Source organism: Rhineura floridana, chromosome 18 (genome assembly GCF_030035675.1).
Source record: "Rhineura floridana isolate rRhiFlo1 chromosome 18, rRhiFlo1.hap2, whole genome shotgun sequence".
NCBI classification, from domain to species: domain Eukaryota; kingdom Metazoa; phylum Chordata; class Lepidosauria; order Squamata; family Rhineuridae; genus Rhineura; species Rhineura floridana.
In genome coordinates, this window is record NC_084497.1 from 25,450,026 (window position 1) to 25,467,454 (window position 17,429).

General features: G+C 39.4%; 1 protein-coding gene across 3 annotated transcripts in view; it reads left to right on the top strand.

The window, feature by feature from the left end:
* PRKCZ (protein kinase C zeta) overlaps positions 1–17,429 on the top strand; it is an 84,541-nt gene that overhangs the window by 34,316 nt on the left and 32,796 nt on the right. For all 3 annotated transcript variants that reach the window (XM_061600661.1, XM_061600662.1, XM_061600660.1), the window contains exon 6: positions 11,639–11,724. In XM_061600661.1, coding sequence (XP_061456645.1) covers positions 11,639–11,724 — 86 coding nt within the window. The remainder of the gene's footprint in view (positions 1–11,638; positions 11,725–17,429) is intronic.

The window sequence follows — 17,429 nt, forward strand, 5'->3', positions numbered from 1 at the left end:
ACGTACGACATAAAAACATATAATTCACATTAAAACCTTAAAATTCCAACAATAACACTAAAACCTAACCTTAGTTTAAGTAGTATCCCAAAGTGCATACGCAGTGTAGAAAGATTAGACTGTATGTGGTGAGTTATAGCAAACAAGCATGATGAATAGTCTATTTGTTCATAATATAACTAACAGCATGAGAACATCTGATTAAGGAACGCCACATTTTTTAGAAGACATTTTGATGTGTCAGTGTGTTTGATGGTGACAGGAGCCCTGGGAATTCTACATTTCCTTTTTTTAAAAATTGAGAGTTGTATTAACAAGATGCTGATGGGAGTGGATTAAATCACATTAATAACTGGTTCTATTGGATTGTTGTGGAAGAATTGATGGAGCAGTTTAAAGTCAGGTTTGCGAGTGCACAGTTCAAAATGTGTGAATGTATTTTTCTTTCTGCTTCTGCATTGCAAACATGTTAAAACGGCACTCTGCAACAGATTTAGAAGAATACATGATGGTCAGGAGAAGGGTTGTGATAAGCCAGTAAATGGTTGGAGTATTGGTTTAAACATTTGGCATGCAAAACCTAAAAGAATCAAGAGAAACATTGGCTGTGAAATTTCTAGCAGCCACTTTGCCAAGAACAACTAAGGATTAATAGTTGGTGGATGAAGCGAGTCTGGGATATTGCCCTGTCTGAGCACTTAACGCAGCATAGGAGAGTCGTCAAAGGGGTAGCGAAATACAATCATTCCGACACAGTATGGTTTCCATTTATTAATTTTGTAAACAAAAACAATACATTGCACCAACCTCTGGTGACTCATGCTTCTCTATGGAGAGGATATTTAATCAATGGCCAAGAGTCCGAACTATTAGAATTGCTCGTGCTAGCCTAACCACGGGACCCTTGATGTATAAATACATGGCGGTGAGTGGTTTGCTTAATGTTTGCTGTGTTACTGTACACATTTGTTGCTGGTTGCAGTGGTTTGACCAGTTCTTTCCTTAAAATTAATGAAAAAATATATAAATAAGAATTAATTGTTGGCATATTCCAAGAGGGGTAAGGCAACAGGAAGGGCAGGTGGATGGGGGCAAGAGCATGGCAGGAAGGGACAGCTGAGTAAAAAAATTGCTGTGACAAGTACTGAGGGAAGGGGGCTGGCAGAGGTTGGTGGCTGTACATTGCAGCTGAGGAAGAGAAGCATGCTCTAACTGTAACATGTAGGATGCTTGCCCAATTTTGTTTTTAAAAAGTGAGTAACTGTGAATGTTCTGATGGATTAAATTGGCATTAATTTTCACAGATTTGCATAACAGTTCTGTAGGAAGAAATTGCTTACTAGGATCAGGGTATTTGGTAGTAAGTCCCATTTGGGCTTGTGCCTGAGGAAATCCTCAGGAATTTAGCCTTGGAGCTTGCTCAGAAGTGCCCAACACTGTGTCTTCTTTTTCCCCTCGCTGAATTGACTTCACTCATCCAAGAGGGCAAGACATGGACCAGTCCATGTAAGAGTTACAGGCTGGGAGCTCTAGCTCCTTCTCCCTGTTTTTCACTCCGGTGGTGGTGGTGGTGAGAGATAGAAGAGGAGAAAGAATACACTTTCTAAAATGGGTCCTGATTAATTGTGGACACTGTTTTAATTCAGTTGATCAGATCAGTGAATTAGACATTTCAGCCCTATCTATGAATGTCTCCTCAATAGCTTCATAGATCAGCCCCTAAGTACAATGGATCAATTCCATCACATTGAAGGCTCCTTGTCTTTGGGAGCCCTTGTTTGAGTTTCCAGCCACAAAACACAAATGCATGTGGACACCCTCATTGTGCTTTCACTACAGTCGTCTGCCTCTGTGTGCTGCTGCTGCTGCTGAAGGCTCCTCTTGACACTGGGACGAGTTCCTGGTCTTCATTTTTCTCTTCACTCTGGCTTGGTCACTTCAAGCTCCTCCTGCCAAGCCACAATTTGTCACCTCCCTCCTCACCCGCTGGAGCATTTTAGGTTACATTAAGGGTAAAGCCTGAGTGTAGTTTTGGCAAGTAGGGTTGTCCTCGTGCTAGCTGAATGTTATAATTAGCAGGCTTTGCTTCTTCACTTGGCTATTAAGTTGCAATTTGGATGACGATTTAATGTCGTAATAATCACAAACCATATTAACTGCCAATAGTAGATGAAATCCTTCAAGATTTTTTTTTTTTTTACTGGAGGGAATAAATGATGATGAAAAATGTTAGGGGGATATTTCATGTCCTGACACTTGGAGAAATGTAATGAAGAACCATTTCTGTTAAGTATCGTTTGAACGGCAAGTCTAAAACAATGATCCCCAAGTATCACATTGTCAGACTTTTACGTTGTACTGTCAGATACTTTCCCAGACTTTCTTGGAACCTCTAACCCTTGGATGGGGAACCTGTGGCCCTTCAAATGTTGATAGATTCCTACTGCCATCATCCCAGATCAGCTGTCTAGGGCTGATGTGAGTTGTAAGTCTGAAAACTGTAACCATAGAATATTTGGTTTATGAAATATTTAAGGAACATGAAGACAAAAGGTTCATGATTTCATGTTGTAGTGTTTGAAATCAAATAGAAACCATCTTTATTCAAAACCAGACTGTGCTGTATATATGAACGTTTTAGAGGCTGACAGATTATTATGTGTTTGGTGCCTGTATTGGCTGGTTCCATTGCACACGTACGTGATTCCTTCTTTGTGGCTGTAATTCTGTGCTATCCGTTGTGCTGTAGTCAACAGCAGTGAGCGCTGTTGGGTGGCTTTATTTTACCTAACCTTAAATTGCAATGTGTACTTGAAGCACCATTCTAAAGCAGAATTTTTTAGTATTGCAAAGCCACCTACTTAACAGACAAAAACCCTTTTTATGCAGCTTTTCTGTATATTTACACTCAACAAAGCACGACAAAGCTAACAAGTCAAAATATAAATACATCAACAATCACTATCCACAATACAGTAGGGCCCTGCTTTTTGGCGTTCCGCTAATACGGCGGCTTTCAATTAGAGTAAGGCCCCATTCATATGGCGCTTGTTCTGCTTTTACGGCGTTTTTCGGGCGTCGGGCACCATTCTATTTAATGAGTTCCGCTTTTCGGCAGGTTTTGCTTTTAGGCGGGGGTCTGGAATGTAACCCGCCATATGAATGGGGCCCTACTGAAACTCCATTTAAAAACAATTCACGAAACAGTGTCTTGGTAACATTCAGAAACATCTATTAGCAGTGGCTGCTGAGGGAGGTGCTGCCTGCCAGTCCTTAATTCCAGGTGTTGATAAGACCAAGTGAAATATATTTTCTGGACTTACATGGTTCATGGCAGCTAGCAGAGTCTCTCTCCTCTGGTGATGGTTGTTATAATAATAATAGCGATGGAGGAGAATTTCATTTGATCTGCATTTTTAAGTGAGGTGACCTAATATGAATCCCAAACCAATCATTCATTATTTCGGTCAAAGAACAGCATAAAACACATTTTTCATAATAAAAAATAAAAGAAAATTAAGTAAGTAAGATAATACAGAACAAGATAACATGTCATTGGATAAAACAAGATATAGATGTCTGCACAGACATATTACAGAAATTTGATTAAAATTTGAACTTCCTGGACTAATACATAGATCAGAGCACAGTTAATTCTTTGGATAGAATTGTGGAATGCAGTTCTTAGTGAAAAATTAAAGTATAAAAATGTGCATATTGGATAAAATTGTACACATTTTTATACTTTAATTTTAAATGCAACAAAAAGTTGCATTTAAATTGTGTGAATTTTTCCTTATATATACGTTGTGAATTTTCTTCTAAAATACGCACTTTTGTACACAAGTGCATATGTTGGAAGAAAATGCATAATGTGTGTTGTGAATTTTTCCTAAGATTTAAATGCAACTTTTTGTGCTTTTTTTAATGCAGTGGACTTATGCAAAACTAATATGGACCAGATTTAGACTGATCTATTTATCCTTAGTTCTATACATATATTTTTGATCATGGAGTTTCTCCTTTTATGTGGAAATGATGAAATTATTATTTTTTGTACAATCTACAAGTGTTTACAAACAGTGTTCACTTGTTTGTTCTTTAACAAAACATTTTTTTATATACATGTAGAACATTCTCAAAGTGTACAGCTGGCAAGTACTGTATATTCCAGCGTATAAGACGACTTTTTAACCCTGGAAAATCTTCTCCAAAGTTGGGGGTCGTCTTATACGCCGGGTGTCGTCTTATTAGGGTTGCCATATTGCCCGGATAGCTGGGTTTTACCCGGATTCTAAGCATGCCACCCGGTGCCCGGCTAGCCCCTTAGGTGGCCCGGATTCTCAGCTTTCATTAAAAAAAAAAATTAAGTTTCTAGGTGGTGCGGTTCTCGAGATATATATAAAAACGTCAGCCCCCCCCAGTTAAATCTTTTTTTAAACTACTGTATAGCACTTCGTAGCTTTAACCCTGCCCGTTCAGGATTTCAGCCAATCAGTGATGTGTTTGTTTGGTGGCAGTGTCTGCAAAACCTCATTGCGAGGCCAGAAAATGGTGGTTTCCCCTCCTGTTTATCTGAAAATCTCATAAATTGGGTAGGTATATACATTTCAGTTTTTCCCCCTGTTGTGTGTAGGAGTCAGATCCTGGGCAGTGTTTTGAAAACCTTCCCAATAGTTGCTTTTGGGGGTAAAAACAGTGCTAATCCCATATGTCCAGAGTAAATCCTATTGAATTCAGTAGGAATTACTTTTGAGTAGACATGATTATGAATGTGCTGAAAATCAATGGGACTTTGGAGTGAATGTAAAAAAGAATTGTGTTTGTGTTCTCTTTCTGCCCCCCCCCCCCAGTCCTATTTTAAAGCAAGTAGGCAGGGCTTACTTAGGTATTGCAGTTTTTATTCTGTAGGAAACTAATACTGATTTTTCTGCAATGACCAATTGGTTTGACAATAAACTATTATATGGGCTGTATGTATTTATACATCTGCAGTGTGTGCGTGTGTGTATGGAGTCTTTCCAACACCCCTGTGAGGTAGGGTTGGAAACCAAGGCAGCTCACAACAAGAAATAAAGCCATTTAAAATTCAATAACCATAAAACAAGTATAAACAGTTGCAAAACAGTATAAAGTGGCATGATTCGGAATTTTGGGTTGTGTGAATGAAGTTGCTTATCACTTGAGGTTGCATTTCTGTCCCTTTTTGAGTAAGCCCCATTGAATACGCTGGGACTTGCTTCTGAATAAATAAATTTAGGATTGCACTATAAATATCTTTACAGTTTGTGTAAATAATAAATATATTTGATAGTTATGCTTAAATAAATATTTCTTCATTTATCATATTTTTGGGTTTTGGTTAGGAATCCTGACTGGTTGTGAGATGCTTAGTTTTTTGCCTTATAGGAATCTTGTTGTGGTTGGTATGGTATTACATTTAGGAAAGTGTTACTGCCTTCTGTATTTTTTTTTCCTATTTGCATTTCACTTATCTTTAACCTCACTCCGTTACAGCCATAGAAGCAACAGCAGCATATGCAAGATAATTAACTCCCATTAGTGATAAGAACAAGAATTTATAATTATTATTTCAATTAAAACAAGAGGCTTATCAATACTTTGAAGAGGACCAGATATTTATTTTCTTTCTGAGCCCAGGACTGGGTCTTTCATGATGCCCGGTGTGTGTGTGTGTGGGGGGGGGAGCAGGAGAGTAGTCGATAAGACAGACATCCTGGCATTGATAATCGAATTAGCAAGGTATGTGTGGGGTTGTTGTACACTTCCAGGCTCAGTTTCATTTTGAGTATGGAGGTGGAACCTGTGTAGATGTGGTTATCAAAGGGAGAAGAAATTTTGAGTTAAGCAAAGCTCTGCTGTTATAAAACCTAAGAAACATACAGTACTTTGAATGTCTGAGTGCCTGCACCAGTGGAATATTGGAGGAACTTGTAAAACTTGCTGCAACAGTATTTAGAACTGAGCATGTGGTGTGAAAGACTCCTTTTCCTAACATTTTGGCTTGTTTTTCTCTGATTGTGTATTTTTATTGTTTTTACTACATTTGTAAGCTGTGCTGAGCTCTGTTTTTAACAGCAAAAGGGCAGGATATAAATTCTCTTAATCAATCAATAAATACTCCATAGTGTTGGAAACTAGAGTCTAGGCATTTAATGTTGCTTTTAAAAAAAAGATTTCTCACATCTTTCCCCAGTTTTTGGTGGTAATTCCTAGGCACAAAAACAAAACAACTGGACAATCCAAATATTAATATTTATAAGTTTATAAGTGACAGTTTTCCTGCTAAGTACCTGCATGTCATAAGCAGGGGTAGTCTTATACGGTGAGTATATCCCAAACTATATTTTAACTGGAAAAGTTGGGGGTCGTCTTATACGCCCAGTCGTCTTATACGCCCAGTCGTCTTATACGCCGGAATATACGGTATCTTACACAATTCATTTTTCCTGTAGGTAAGCACACTCTTGCACTTTGGAAAGAAATAAACTCCTGCAGTAACAATTTTACTCCATTCAGTGCTGTGTAAGCCTGCATCAGAATCTATCCATGTAGCAACAGCTTTGCACTCATATTGATTACAGAGAAACTTGATTGATGGATTATTGTAGTTGACTTGCTACTATTCTCTGGCTGGTTTCCAGGGACAGGTTGCACATGACACTTGCCATGCAAATGTTTGAGAAACTTGTTGTGAAGTTGAGGAAAGTTTTATGAGCATCTGTTGATATGGCATAGTAGTTCTGTTCAAGGGAAAACTAAGGGAGGAGGAGGACAGCTGGTGCCCCCCCGCAAGTTGGTTGCAAGTAAGCAGGTAAGCTGGTTGACTGGCTGAGGGAAGACTGAGAATGGTGGGGCAGTGCCCCCTTTGCCCTAACGGACCAGCCCTCACTGGTAATACTACACTTAACAATATGTTAATAATTTCTGAAAGGTTTTAGACGTTTCAGTAATAGTTAACCTTTTAAATGATGTAGCTATTGAACTTACCAGGAGAGGGTAGTCAGAGCTGATTTCTCTGCATTGTGTGTGTGTGTGTGGGGGGAGCATCTCGCGTAGCTTCAGGATAATTTGTCTGAAATCATGTCAAAATAGTAATGCAAGCAACTACAGAGGACTTGTTGACCCACTGAAAGGGAATTTATAACAAAAGCTGTCGCTTCTTGTGGATGAATCAAATTTGGTTCATCACTGAGCGACTACCACCTGCCACCCCACTGTTAGATTTAAGTGTGGCAACTTTTTTTTTTTTAAAGGTAACTAAGTGCTATCTCCCTCTTGACCAGCATTCTTGAGGCTATGATGAAAACAAGTGTGTGGCAAGGTCTGTGATTGGATATTCCTGTTCAGCCTTATAATCATACATTACTGTCCTCATTCACATTCACCACTGAAGTATTGGGCGCTTCTAAATTTGGAATAATAATATTGAATTAGGATTTTATAGTTGTAACTTATTCTTCGTTTCATTGTATCAAGTCTCATATGCACCATGGTCTGCCTTGTAAACGTCGCAAGATGTCACCCTAAGAGTCAGAAATGACTCGCACTGTAAGTGCGGGGACACCTTTACCTTTTTAAAATGTCAAAATAATAATAATAATAATAATAATAAAAATTCTGGTGGAACAGTGTTTTGTGTGTTGAGGATTGGCAGGATGCTTAAATTTAAGCAAAGGATAAGGATTGGATCCAGGCTAAGTAGAACTTAAATCATAACTAATTTAGCCCGTTGACTTCAATGGGACCTAATTTCAACTAACTTAGTTTGGGTCCAACCCAGTAAGATACTACCCTGATACATTTTATTTTTGAAGGAAAACTTTATTTTATCTAGGTAGGCTTGGGTCCTAGTATTGTTTATAGCTGATTCTGTAGAGTTGTGGTTCAGCAAATATTCTGATGTTCATGTCGGTTTAATTTCATGAACAATTAAGTTTATGGAGGATGAATCAATTCCTCGTTTCAAAAACCAGTAAAAAACTCGCTTAAGCCTTACAAGACGTACTGTGTTTTGCAGCAAAGCTGTAGTTGATGCATTAGAGTTAATGGTACTTGCTTGTGATTGCTTCTAATCTGGTTTATTATGTGGTGACTAACTGAAATTGGTTGGGTTCCCCCCCCCCCGAGATACTTTTTTTTGAAGTATTGCCTGTCATTGTATTTCTCTTAACATTTTAAAATAGCACATTTAAATTTGCCATTCAAACTCACACAGTCAGAAAGTGCTAGGAGCTCACACTTCCATCATGACAACTAAAATTTGTTCCTCCTCCTTCAAGGTCTGTGGCACCGTTCCAGTCCAAAACCTGATCCTTTACTATTGCAAGTAACTTTCACTCCATTTTCAAGACCATAACATTGCTCCAGGGTCAGAATCAACCCTTGAAACGCCTCTCGGCTTTTCACACCTAGCCTCCCATCTGATCTGCTGTGATTCTAATAACTTTGCTGCTCCTTCCCTTGACCTGTTGCAGTTCTTTTCATTCCCACCTTTCCTGTGTCTCATCCCTTTCAGAGTTGCCTTACTTTGTTTTCCAGGAAGGTAGTAAATGCCAAAATTCTGCTCACTTTTCTTTAAGGAGAACCTTTATTTTAACTGGGTGTCATCAAGGGACAATTTCAAATCCAAATGAAAACTAAGGTCACATCCATTCCATACATTTAAAGCACATGGTTTCTGCCAAAGAAGGGTGCTGGGAATTGTAGTTCCGTGAGGGGTAAACGACAGTTCCCAGGATTCTTTGGGGGGAAGCCATGATTGTTAAATTGGACTTTAAATGTGTGGTGTGCATGTGACCTAAGGTTCTCTGTAGTTGAACATCTTGGTTAAACCATTCAGTTGCTTCAATAACTGGTACATATGCATTTGAAGCTCATTCTTTTTACTCCAAACTAGCCCTGGTCATCCCATATCTCTTGCTGCTTCTACAGTAGTTGAAAATGGTTAGATGCCTTTTTTTCTCTCATATGAAAACTGAGATTCTCTGTAATCAAGCAGCTTGTCTGGTAAAACATCCAGTTGCTCTGGGTTTTACATATCGCCTCACCTCTTAAGTCCCACACTGCAGTGAGAAATTTGTTAGTGTACATATAGACCCTTTTGAGAGCCAGGCCTAGAGCCTTGAGTATCTACCTGCATCTAGACCTGGAGGGATATTTCATTTCGTCCAAGGTTCTTTCAAGTCAGCTGCTGGAGCTCGAAGTCTGGAAAAGCAGGTGTGCAGAGGACACTGCTCTGTTGACCAAGCAAGAGCAGAAGGGGCCACAATCTCAGCATTTAAAGGCTTCATAGTGCTTGCCAGTTGCAGGTGTTGATACTGCCCACTCCTTTTCTGAGGTCTCGGTAGCTCACTATGGTAGGTCCCAGCTTCAGATTTCTGGTTCGAATCCCAGAGTCCCTGGCATTATCTTTCATAACTAGTTTAATCCTTCTCTGCTGTTTAGAGATCACAATGAATTTAATTTTCCTTTCCCCTTGTGACTAATAACAGGCTCATTTCTAGTCTGTATGTGAATATTGAACAGCTGTATTGAGTGGTGTTGGTTGTTTTTTTTAAGAATAAGTGCTTTGAAGAAAATTAAATGGAGCTTTATATGAAATAAACAGTGGTGTGCACTGTGCATGATGAACGTGAGGATTTTGTGAAAGGTTATACCTCCAGATCACTTGTAAACGACAATATGCTGAAGTACAGGCAGGAATACATTTCTTTTAGAAATTCTAAGGTTTATGTACATGGGACAAGCCAGCATTTCTTAAAATGATGAGCTAGGAAGCACCAGTGGGCCACAGCCTGGTTAAATGAGTAGTATTGTTCCCACCTCTCAAGGAGGGAGGTTTCAGAAGGAGGGGAAAGGAGAAAGGACAAGTGTTTCTCCTGTCTGAGATTTCCCTTGCCTCTGGCACTGGAGGGGTTAGATTTGGGGGTGGCTGCCAGCCCTGCCTGATGCTGAGCATTTTATAGGAGAGGTGGCGTGTCTCTTGGGAAGGGAAAGGTGTCCTTTCCCCTTTTTCTCCAGGATTTTTATGGGCAGGGGTTATGCCCTGCTTAAAATGGCAAGGGGCCTGGGATTTTTTTTTTAAGGTTGTTTTGTGCTACTGAAATGGCCTTAAGGTAGGCACCTTGCAAGACAGTTCCAAGCACATAATTAAGAACAGTTTAAAACAACCTAAACAACTAGCATTAACTTTGTACACCTGATCTGGTCTCCACTTCCTTTTGGAAAATTATATCTAGTTATACTAGAAGGCTGTTTGTGGGGTATGAAACAGGTAACACTTTTACTTAGGTAACTACTTGTGTGTGGCAACAAAGGTCTTTCCAGATAGAACCTCAGCTAGTGGTGTGGTGTGAAATGAAACTGGCTTCTTGCTTCTTAAAACATGGCTGCTTGCAGGATTCATTTTGTAGCATGTTTTAAGGTCCCATATAGCACACTTTACTCAATTTTAGATTTCTTTATTAACTATATGTTGGCTAATATATGCTGGCTAATAAGCAAGTTCTTTCTTGGCTTACAATAACATTTGAAATGTAAAAGTACTGTTTTAGACTGTGTTTATGTATATGGATATTGTTTATGTATTTTGCTTTGTAAATTAATTTGATTTTTTAAATTGTACCTTGTGTATTCTATTGTAAACCGCTTTGAGATTGTTTAGATAGTAAGCGGTCTATAAATGGAAATAATAATAATAATAATCTCCCCTCAAGGGCCCACATTTTTTGCATTTCAGCCTCCCATTCCTCATGTCTACTCTTAATCCTGTGGGAGAGGGAAAATAGTTCTCTGCACAGTGTGCTTTTGAGTCTGATTTGAATGCCTTAGCCAAATCCTTACCTGTCAGACTCTGTTCCCTCTCTATAAAATGCCAGTAATAGTGATTTGCATCACAAATGTTGTGAGGATGAGGATGCCTGTCAGTCTGATTTCAAAAAGCGCAGTTGGTGCAGAAAACTAACTTGCAACAGTATCTCTCTAGGTTGTCCAAATGTCCTTACGGTTCCTATGTCCCGGTTCTATATTTTTAAAAAATTACCTGAGAGCAGTTTTCATTTTGTTGTTAAAGTGACAAGCGCTATATTGAGAAGACACTTCTGTTGTTTCCTCTTTACCAAAAAAAGATCAAGTGGTGACATCATCTTCCAGGATGGGAAAAATGGGAATCATAACTGTGCAAAGATTTGTATTGTTTGCTCTCCTGTCCGTACCATCCTTTTCAGCTAACTTGCATCCTAGATGTTTGAATGCAACGCTGGTACAGCAAGGCTGGTAAAGCAAGTGTTAGGGAAGAATGCTGTTGCTTTAACCCAGTTATCTCTCTCCATCTCACCTGAGCTTGAAGCAGCAAGCAGTCACAGAACTGTAACAAGATTATAATCATGTGAGGGGGGGAAGCGGGGGGGGGAGAGATGGAGGAATGGGAGAGGCTGGCGGGGGGGGGGGGGAGAGCATATCCTCCAGACGCTTTTTGACAGCAGATTGCATTTCCAGCAAAATTTAGCTGTGCGTGGATGTTCAGGAAAGCCAGATTAAGTCGCGGCTTGCTCAATGTAGAGAGTGTGTGGTATTAGTATGTTACTGCTTTACACCTTTTTAATTTCCTCCTTAGAATCAATCTACCGACGAGGAGCCAGAAGATGGAGGAAGCTGTACAGAGTGAATGGGCATCTGTTCCAAGCCAAACGCTTTAACAGAGTGAGTACTGTTGCTAAAAAGAGCTTGGGGAACGGTATGTGTATTGTGTATCTCTGTGGGGTGTGGAGAATTACTAGTATTCTTTCCTAGCGGAAGCTTCCTGTATTGAGGAAGAATAGTCAGAGATCTCAACTCAGTTTATTCAATGTTATTGAATAAGAGGGTCTTTCAATTATTCATTGGGAGGGCAGAGATATAAGATTAATTTCTGCTCTGTGCATTTGAAAACTTGCCTCTCTGTGTGTCCAGATAAATATTTTTCATGCTGCCTTTCTAGCCAGTCTGCATTGTGGATACTCCCCCTCAGCTTATTTATTGTCTTTCACTACTTCCTTTTCCCTATTGTGTGTCTGGATTAGCGTTAAGATGCTTAGAATTCTCTCAAAAATGCAGAGGAGCTAAATGGATATGACCTAATTAATGAAGCCACTTTTTAAAAAATTCTTCTGAGCTGCAAAACTCAACTGCATGTAGTAAAGGCACAGCCGTGTTAAGGTTCTGACTTCATCTATATGAAAGCAGAGGATCCTAGAGACCCCTCCTTCCTTAACCCAGCCCATTATGTTGCAGTATGTATTCTCTACATAATACAGTCTTCTGAAGTTTTATTAAAAATTAATGAATGGGGAGAGTTGGATTTTAGATTGATAACCAGGACGGTCTGACCACTGCTGTCTTGTGGGAAAGGAGGAGAGTTGTTCATTGAATACACATATGTACCTACCCACGTACATGTACACACTTGTTATGCTTAAGTGTGACTTTTCAGTGCTCATCGGTGGGATGGTTTAAGAGCAAAATTAGATACTTGATTTGCAAGCCATTTTTAAAATCTCATGCACTGTGAACAAAATCTTTCCAGATTATGGTTTTGTATAAGTGATATGAGTCACAGATTACTGTGGGACTGTCATATGTTAATTCAGTCTAATTTAAATGTTAAGAGTTTTTTTTAGGGAGCAAGAATGTTGGAATCAGCAGTATTTAATGAAGTACATAAATCACTAAGCTAAACCTGCATGGCGCGCAAAGTTTTTAAAGCTTGTGAATGGTACCAGTGTTCTCTGGTGGTAAATGGAGGCCTAGTTAAAAATAGTCATGGAAAAGGCAAATGCCCCTGACTGTACTATTATGAATGATGTTTATTGGAATTGATGCTGTATGTTATCACTTAAGCTCCAAAACAACTTCTATGTGTGAACCTCCTGCACACCCATTACAAATCTCCAGTTCTGTCCCACTGTAAACTTCAGGATAAGCTTCTTTTCCAATTAAAGAACTGTTGAAAAACATTTGTCACTTTTTATGATATGAGGTCATTGTATTTTTTTAAAGAAAACCTGTACAACTAATTCTGCATGTCTAAGATGGGTGGTCTTGGGTTTCTTGAAGCAAACTGCTTTTAAGGGAATTTCAAAAAACAGATTGTGATTTGGTGGGGAAGGGTGTGCTGTTTAAAAGAAGCAAAGTCAAGAAGCCCACCCTATGCATGCCAGATATTGGTAGCCTAAATCTGCTGTGGGTTCTCAAATCTTGGATTACATATGATTATGTGAGCATTTTAAATGACAAGTTGCTTAGAAATAAAATTTTATAGGGTTGTATCTCAGTAATACTAATGTTGGATACTACCAAAAATCTTTTCCAGGTGTGGGGAAGCTTTGGCTCTCCAAGTGTTGCAGAGCTACAACACTCATTATCTCTGGCTGTTGGCCATGCTTGCTGTGACTGGTGGTACCTTGCAACGTCTGGAGGGCCAAAGGTTCCCCAAACCTGTGTCTATTTTAACCATATTTTTTTTCTCATACTATTTTACATGTGGGGATCCCCCTCTCCCCAATATACAAAACCAGAGCTTCAGAAATGTTAGAGTCTAATTCAAGTAAAAGTGCACATCTCAAGCTGAAAGCCAAAACTCCTGCTTAATACTCCGTGTATGGCAAGTATTGTGCAAGATAAAACGAATAGATGGACTCATTGGGGTAATAAGTACAAACTTGGGTTGTGGTCAGAATTTACCAAAATTACTGCAAGAGCCTTTTACGGTTGTGTTGTATGTTCATTTTATTCATTATAGTAAGTCTAACAGTAACGTTGCTGTTCATGGCTTAATTGCAACATTTGCTACACTAGCAAACTGGCATTAAACTTACGCAGCAGCACAAAACTGTTTTTTGCAACTAAGTTCCAGAAATATTGGACCAGCACGGATATTTAAGATGAGGTTATAGGGTAGTGGGGTGGGGAACCGATGACCTTCCAGATGGTGTTAGACTCCATCCCCCATCAGTCCCAGTCAGCTTCACCAGCAGTCATACATCCACATTATAGGGGGAGAAGTCAGGAAGCCCACATCCATGAAAGCGATCCTCTCCTGGTCGTCATGCATTTTGCAAACTTTTGTCAGGTTTAAATTGCCTTCAAAATGACTCCTCGCGAAGTAACACTTTAAATGGGAGTCTGAAAAGTAGAAAAAACAAGTATCTCTTGTCCAGCATAGATGCAGTGAATTCTGCAGTGCAGACTGTAGTGCCTCCTCTATTCACAGTACCATTTTTAAAGAAATGGACAGGCATTTTAGAAGCTGAAGATCATACGTGTGTCTGTTAATACGTATGCTACTTGAATTAGAACCATGCGGATGTGTCTCCATGTAGTAAGCTATTTGTGTGAAATGGCTCCCCATAAAGCGTGGGCGATTTCAGTTTGCAGTGGTGTAAATGAAATCACCCGAATTGCATGGGGAGCTGCTTTCACACCAATGGCTTGCTGCATAGAGTTGCTCCTACACAACTCCATTTCAAGTGGCCACCCACATAGCAAGATGAATGTGTGAACTGGGCCATAGTAACTTCTAACAAGGCATAGAACTGCTTTCAGTGATGCACAGTCAGGGGCTTCTGTTCATAAGATTGTCACTGTAGCCTGAAAATTAAGGTTTATTATTCAGTGTTATATGTATTTTGCAAAGAGGCAAATAGTAATACACTTTTGATACTGGGTAGCTTAGTTACAACTTCACAATGCCCTCTATTACATATAGTTTCCTTTGCTGCTCTAAGTGTCAGTCGGTCTTCATTTTCAACCCAGGGAGTTGTAAAATAATTTAGTTGATTGTGAACGTTTATACCCACAGAGAGTGACAGTCCTCCAAATGCAAAGCTGAAATTCTTGACAACTCACCCTTCATTTTAGCAAACATATTTCTGGAGCAAGTCTCGTTGCTTGGTCATTATAGCACACTCTTTGCCATTTCTATGTAGGAGTGCTGTTACTGGGTCATCGTATGTACTGTCATTTTCTACGCCAATCATGTTGTGAAGGGGAGGGATGGGTGAGTGTGTTTAATTACAGGAGAGCTTGTGAGGGTCTTTGCTGCTTTTTTTGTCTGCTCTCTTAGCTTCTGTTAGACAACGGGGGATGTATTTTGGCCCAAATGAGGGAGAGTCATGGTGGTAGGGGTGGATTTCATTAGTAGCCCCTGTACCTCCTCCCCTGTAATTTGAGCACTGGATAAGGATGGACTTATAAATCCAAATTCTTAATGCACAACCAAGAAGTCTGATGTATACTTTTTAAAAGTTGATTAAAACTGAACTGGATTTGTAAGGGTGACTTGGAAGGCAAAGTCAGGTTAGGTTCAGTGGCTACCATGTTATGGTGGCAAGATTAAGTATTGACTTTCAGTTCGCTTTCTCCAGAAAAGAATTAATCCAATGTTGAATCTAATGAGAAGTTAAAGAAAAGAGGTGTTAGGTCTTGTGGAAACAAGTCTGAAAAATGTCCAAAGAGGTAAACTCGTGTTGAGAATATTTGGAGGGTTTTTAGCTAGATAATCTTTTCGTGCCACAAAAGAAATAGTTGGTATTTGAACTGATCCTCCATAGATCTTTTCTATCCCTATAGCAGATTTCGACTACACAGTGGTGCTTTATTTTCAAACTGTGAATGTTGCTTTCAGGGGGAGGGGTTAGCAATCAAACTGAATGCTAGTTGTATGTTTCTTTTTTACATTTTTAACGTTAATTTATTATACATATGCATCCTCCTCTTACAGGAGGCTTGCAGTGGTCTCCCATCTAGATTGCTAAGCTTCTGTGACAATGTACCATCTGGTTTTCTCAGACCATTCTTGGACCTTATTTTAAGAAGTTAGGACAAGATCACTCTTTCTTAAACCAATGCAGTCGTTTTTTGGGTGGGGCAACTGAGGCTTACCTGAAACTGAAAGTCTCAAAAAGCAGCCACATTGAAGCGTGCTAATGATGGCAGTTCTGTGGCTAAATTTCTTTGTTGTGTGTTTCCAGAAGAGGTACAGAACAAAATGGAAGTTAATAAGTGTTTTCTATCTTGTGATAATGCCTTTTGTAGGCGATTTAAAATATCGTTTCACAATGACCAAAATATTTATTTGCCTGCTGCTAAAACATTTATTTGAAAGCCTGTTTTTTTCTTTGGTGAAGAGCCTAACAACTTAGTGTGGTATTTAATGCTAGCCCTACTTGTAGACCCACTGAAGTTAATAAACATGACTAGCCTAGGTTCATTAATTCCAGTGGGTCTCCTCTGAATAGAACTAAGTTGGATACAAGCCGTAGGCACCTTGGTCGCAGTTAAAACACTTACAACAGGAGTTATTGGAACACTTTTTATAGAAAATACTACTGCTTTTTAGAAATAAAATCTCTCTACGTTCCTTTAAGGCTAATACATACACACTCTTTAGTCTGTCATAGGTCTGTGTAGACACAAATTTTCCTTTAGCATCCTGCTAATCCAGTAATGAGATGTTATTCACTTGCTCGGCTCACCTGAAAAAAAATTATCTTCAAGCAAAAAGGCTTTTTTATTAGTTTCATCTAATGCATTTCCCAATGCTTAGAATGAACTACAGGAAACTGTGCTCCCCACCATTTGAAATCCCTCTTTCATCATTGTTTCCTTATTTTTCTTCTGCTAATGGAATAATTTGTGAGTTCTGATTTTTTTTTGTCTTGGGTGTGTTTCACAAAGGAAAATAAAATGTTTGTTCGTTCAGGCATGACAGCAAAAGGCCTCTTGCTGTAATGGTGGTAGATATGTCAATGGTTTTGCATGTGCACTATTAGTTGGAGCACTGAAGGATGTCTATTTGTTGCGGGGCCTGATCTTCCATCTATGTATATTGCTGCGAGTCACTAAAATCAAAGGCAGTAGCTAGGATGAAGTGTGTCCAAGGGCTTGCACCACCTGGGGGGGGGATATTTTTTTGTTTTGTATTTTGAATGACAGACCACCATTACATGTTGGAAAGTTCCCCTCGTCTTCCAGAATGTATTGCCACCCTGGGCTCCTGCTGGGAGGAAGGGCGGGATATAAATCAAACAAATTAAATAAATAAATGTATCTGCCATGCACGGCAGGGTCTGTTAGGAAAAATCAAAGCGCAAGTCAAGCATGCAGAATGGGTAAGCTTGCTGTTCTTTTAGATCCTGGCCCGCGGGATAGATTGGAGAAATCTTGGCAACACAAAACATTTGAGAGGAACTGCAGTTCAAGGCTCTCACTTAGCAGGAGAGGAGAGAGACCTCTGCCTGTGACCTTGAAGAGCTACTGCCAGTCACAGTAGACAGTACTGGGCTTGATTGATTTGTTTGCTTAAAGTATGTTCACCCAAAAAGGCTCTCAGCTCAAGAAACAAAAAGATAATGTCTGATGGCTAGCTT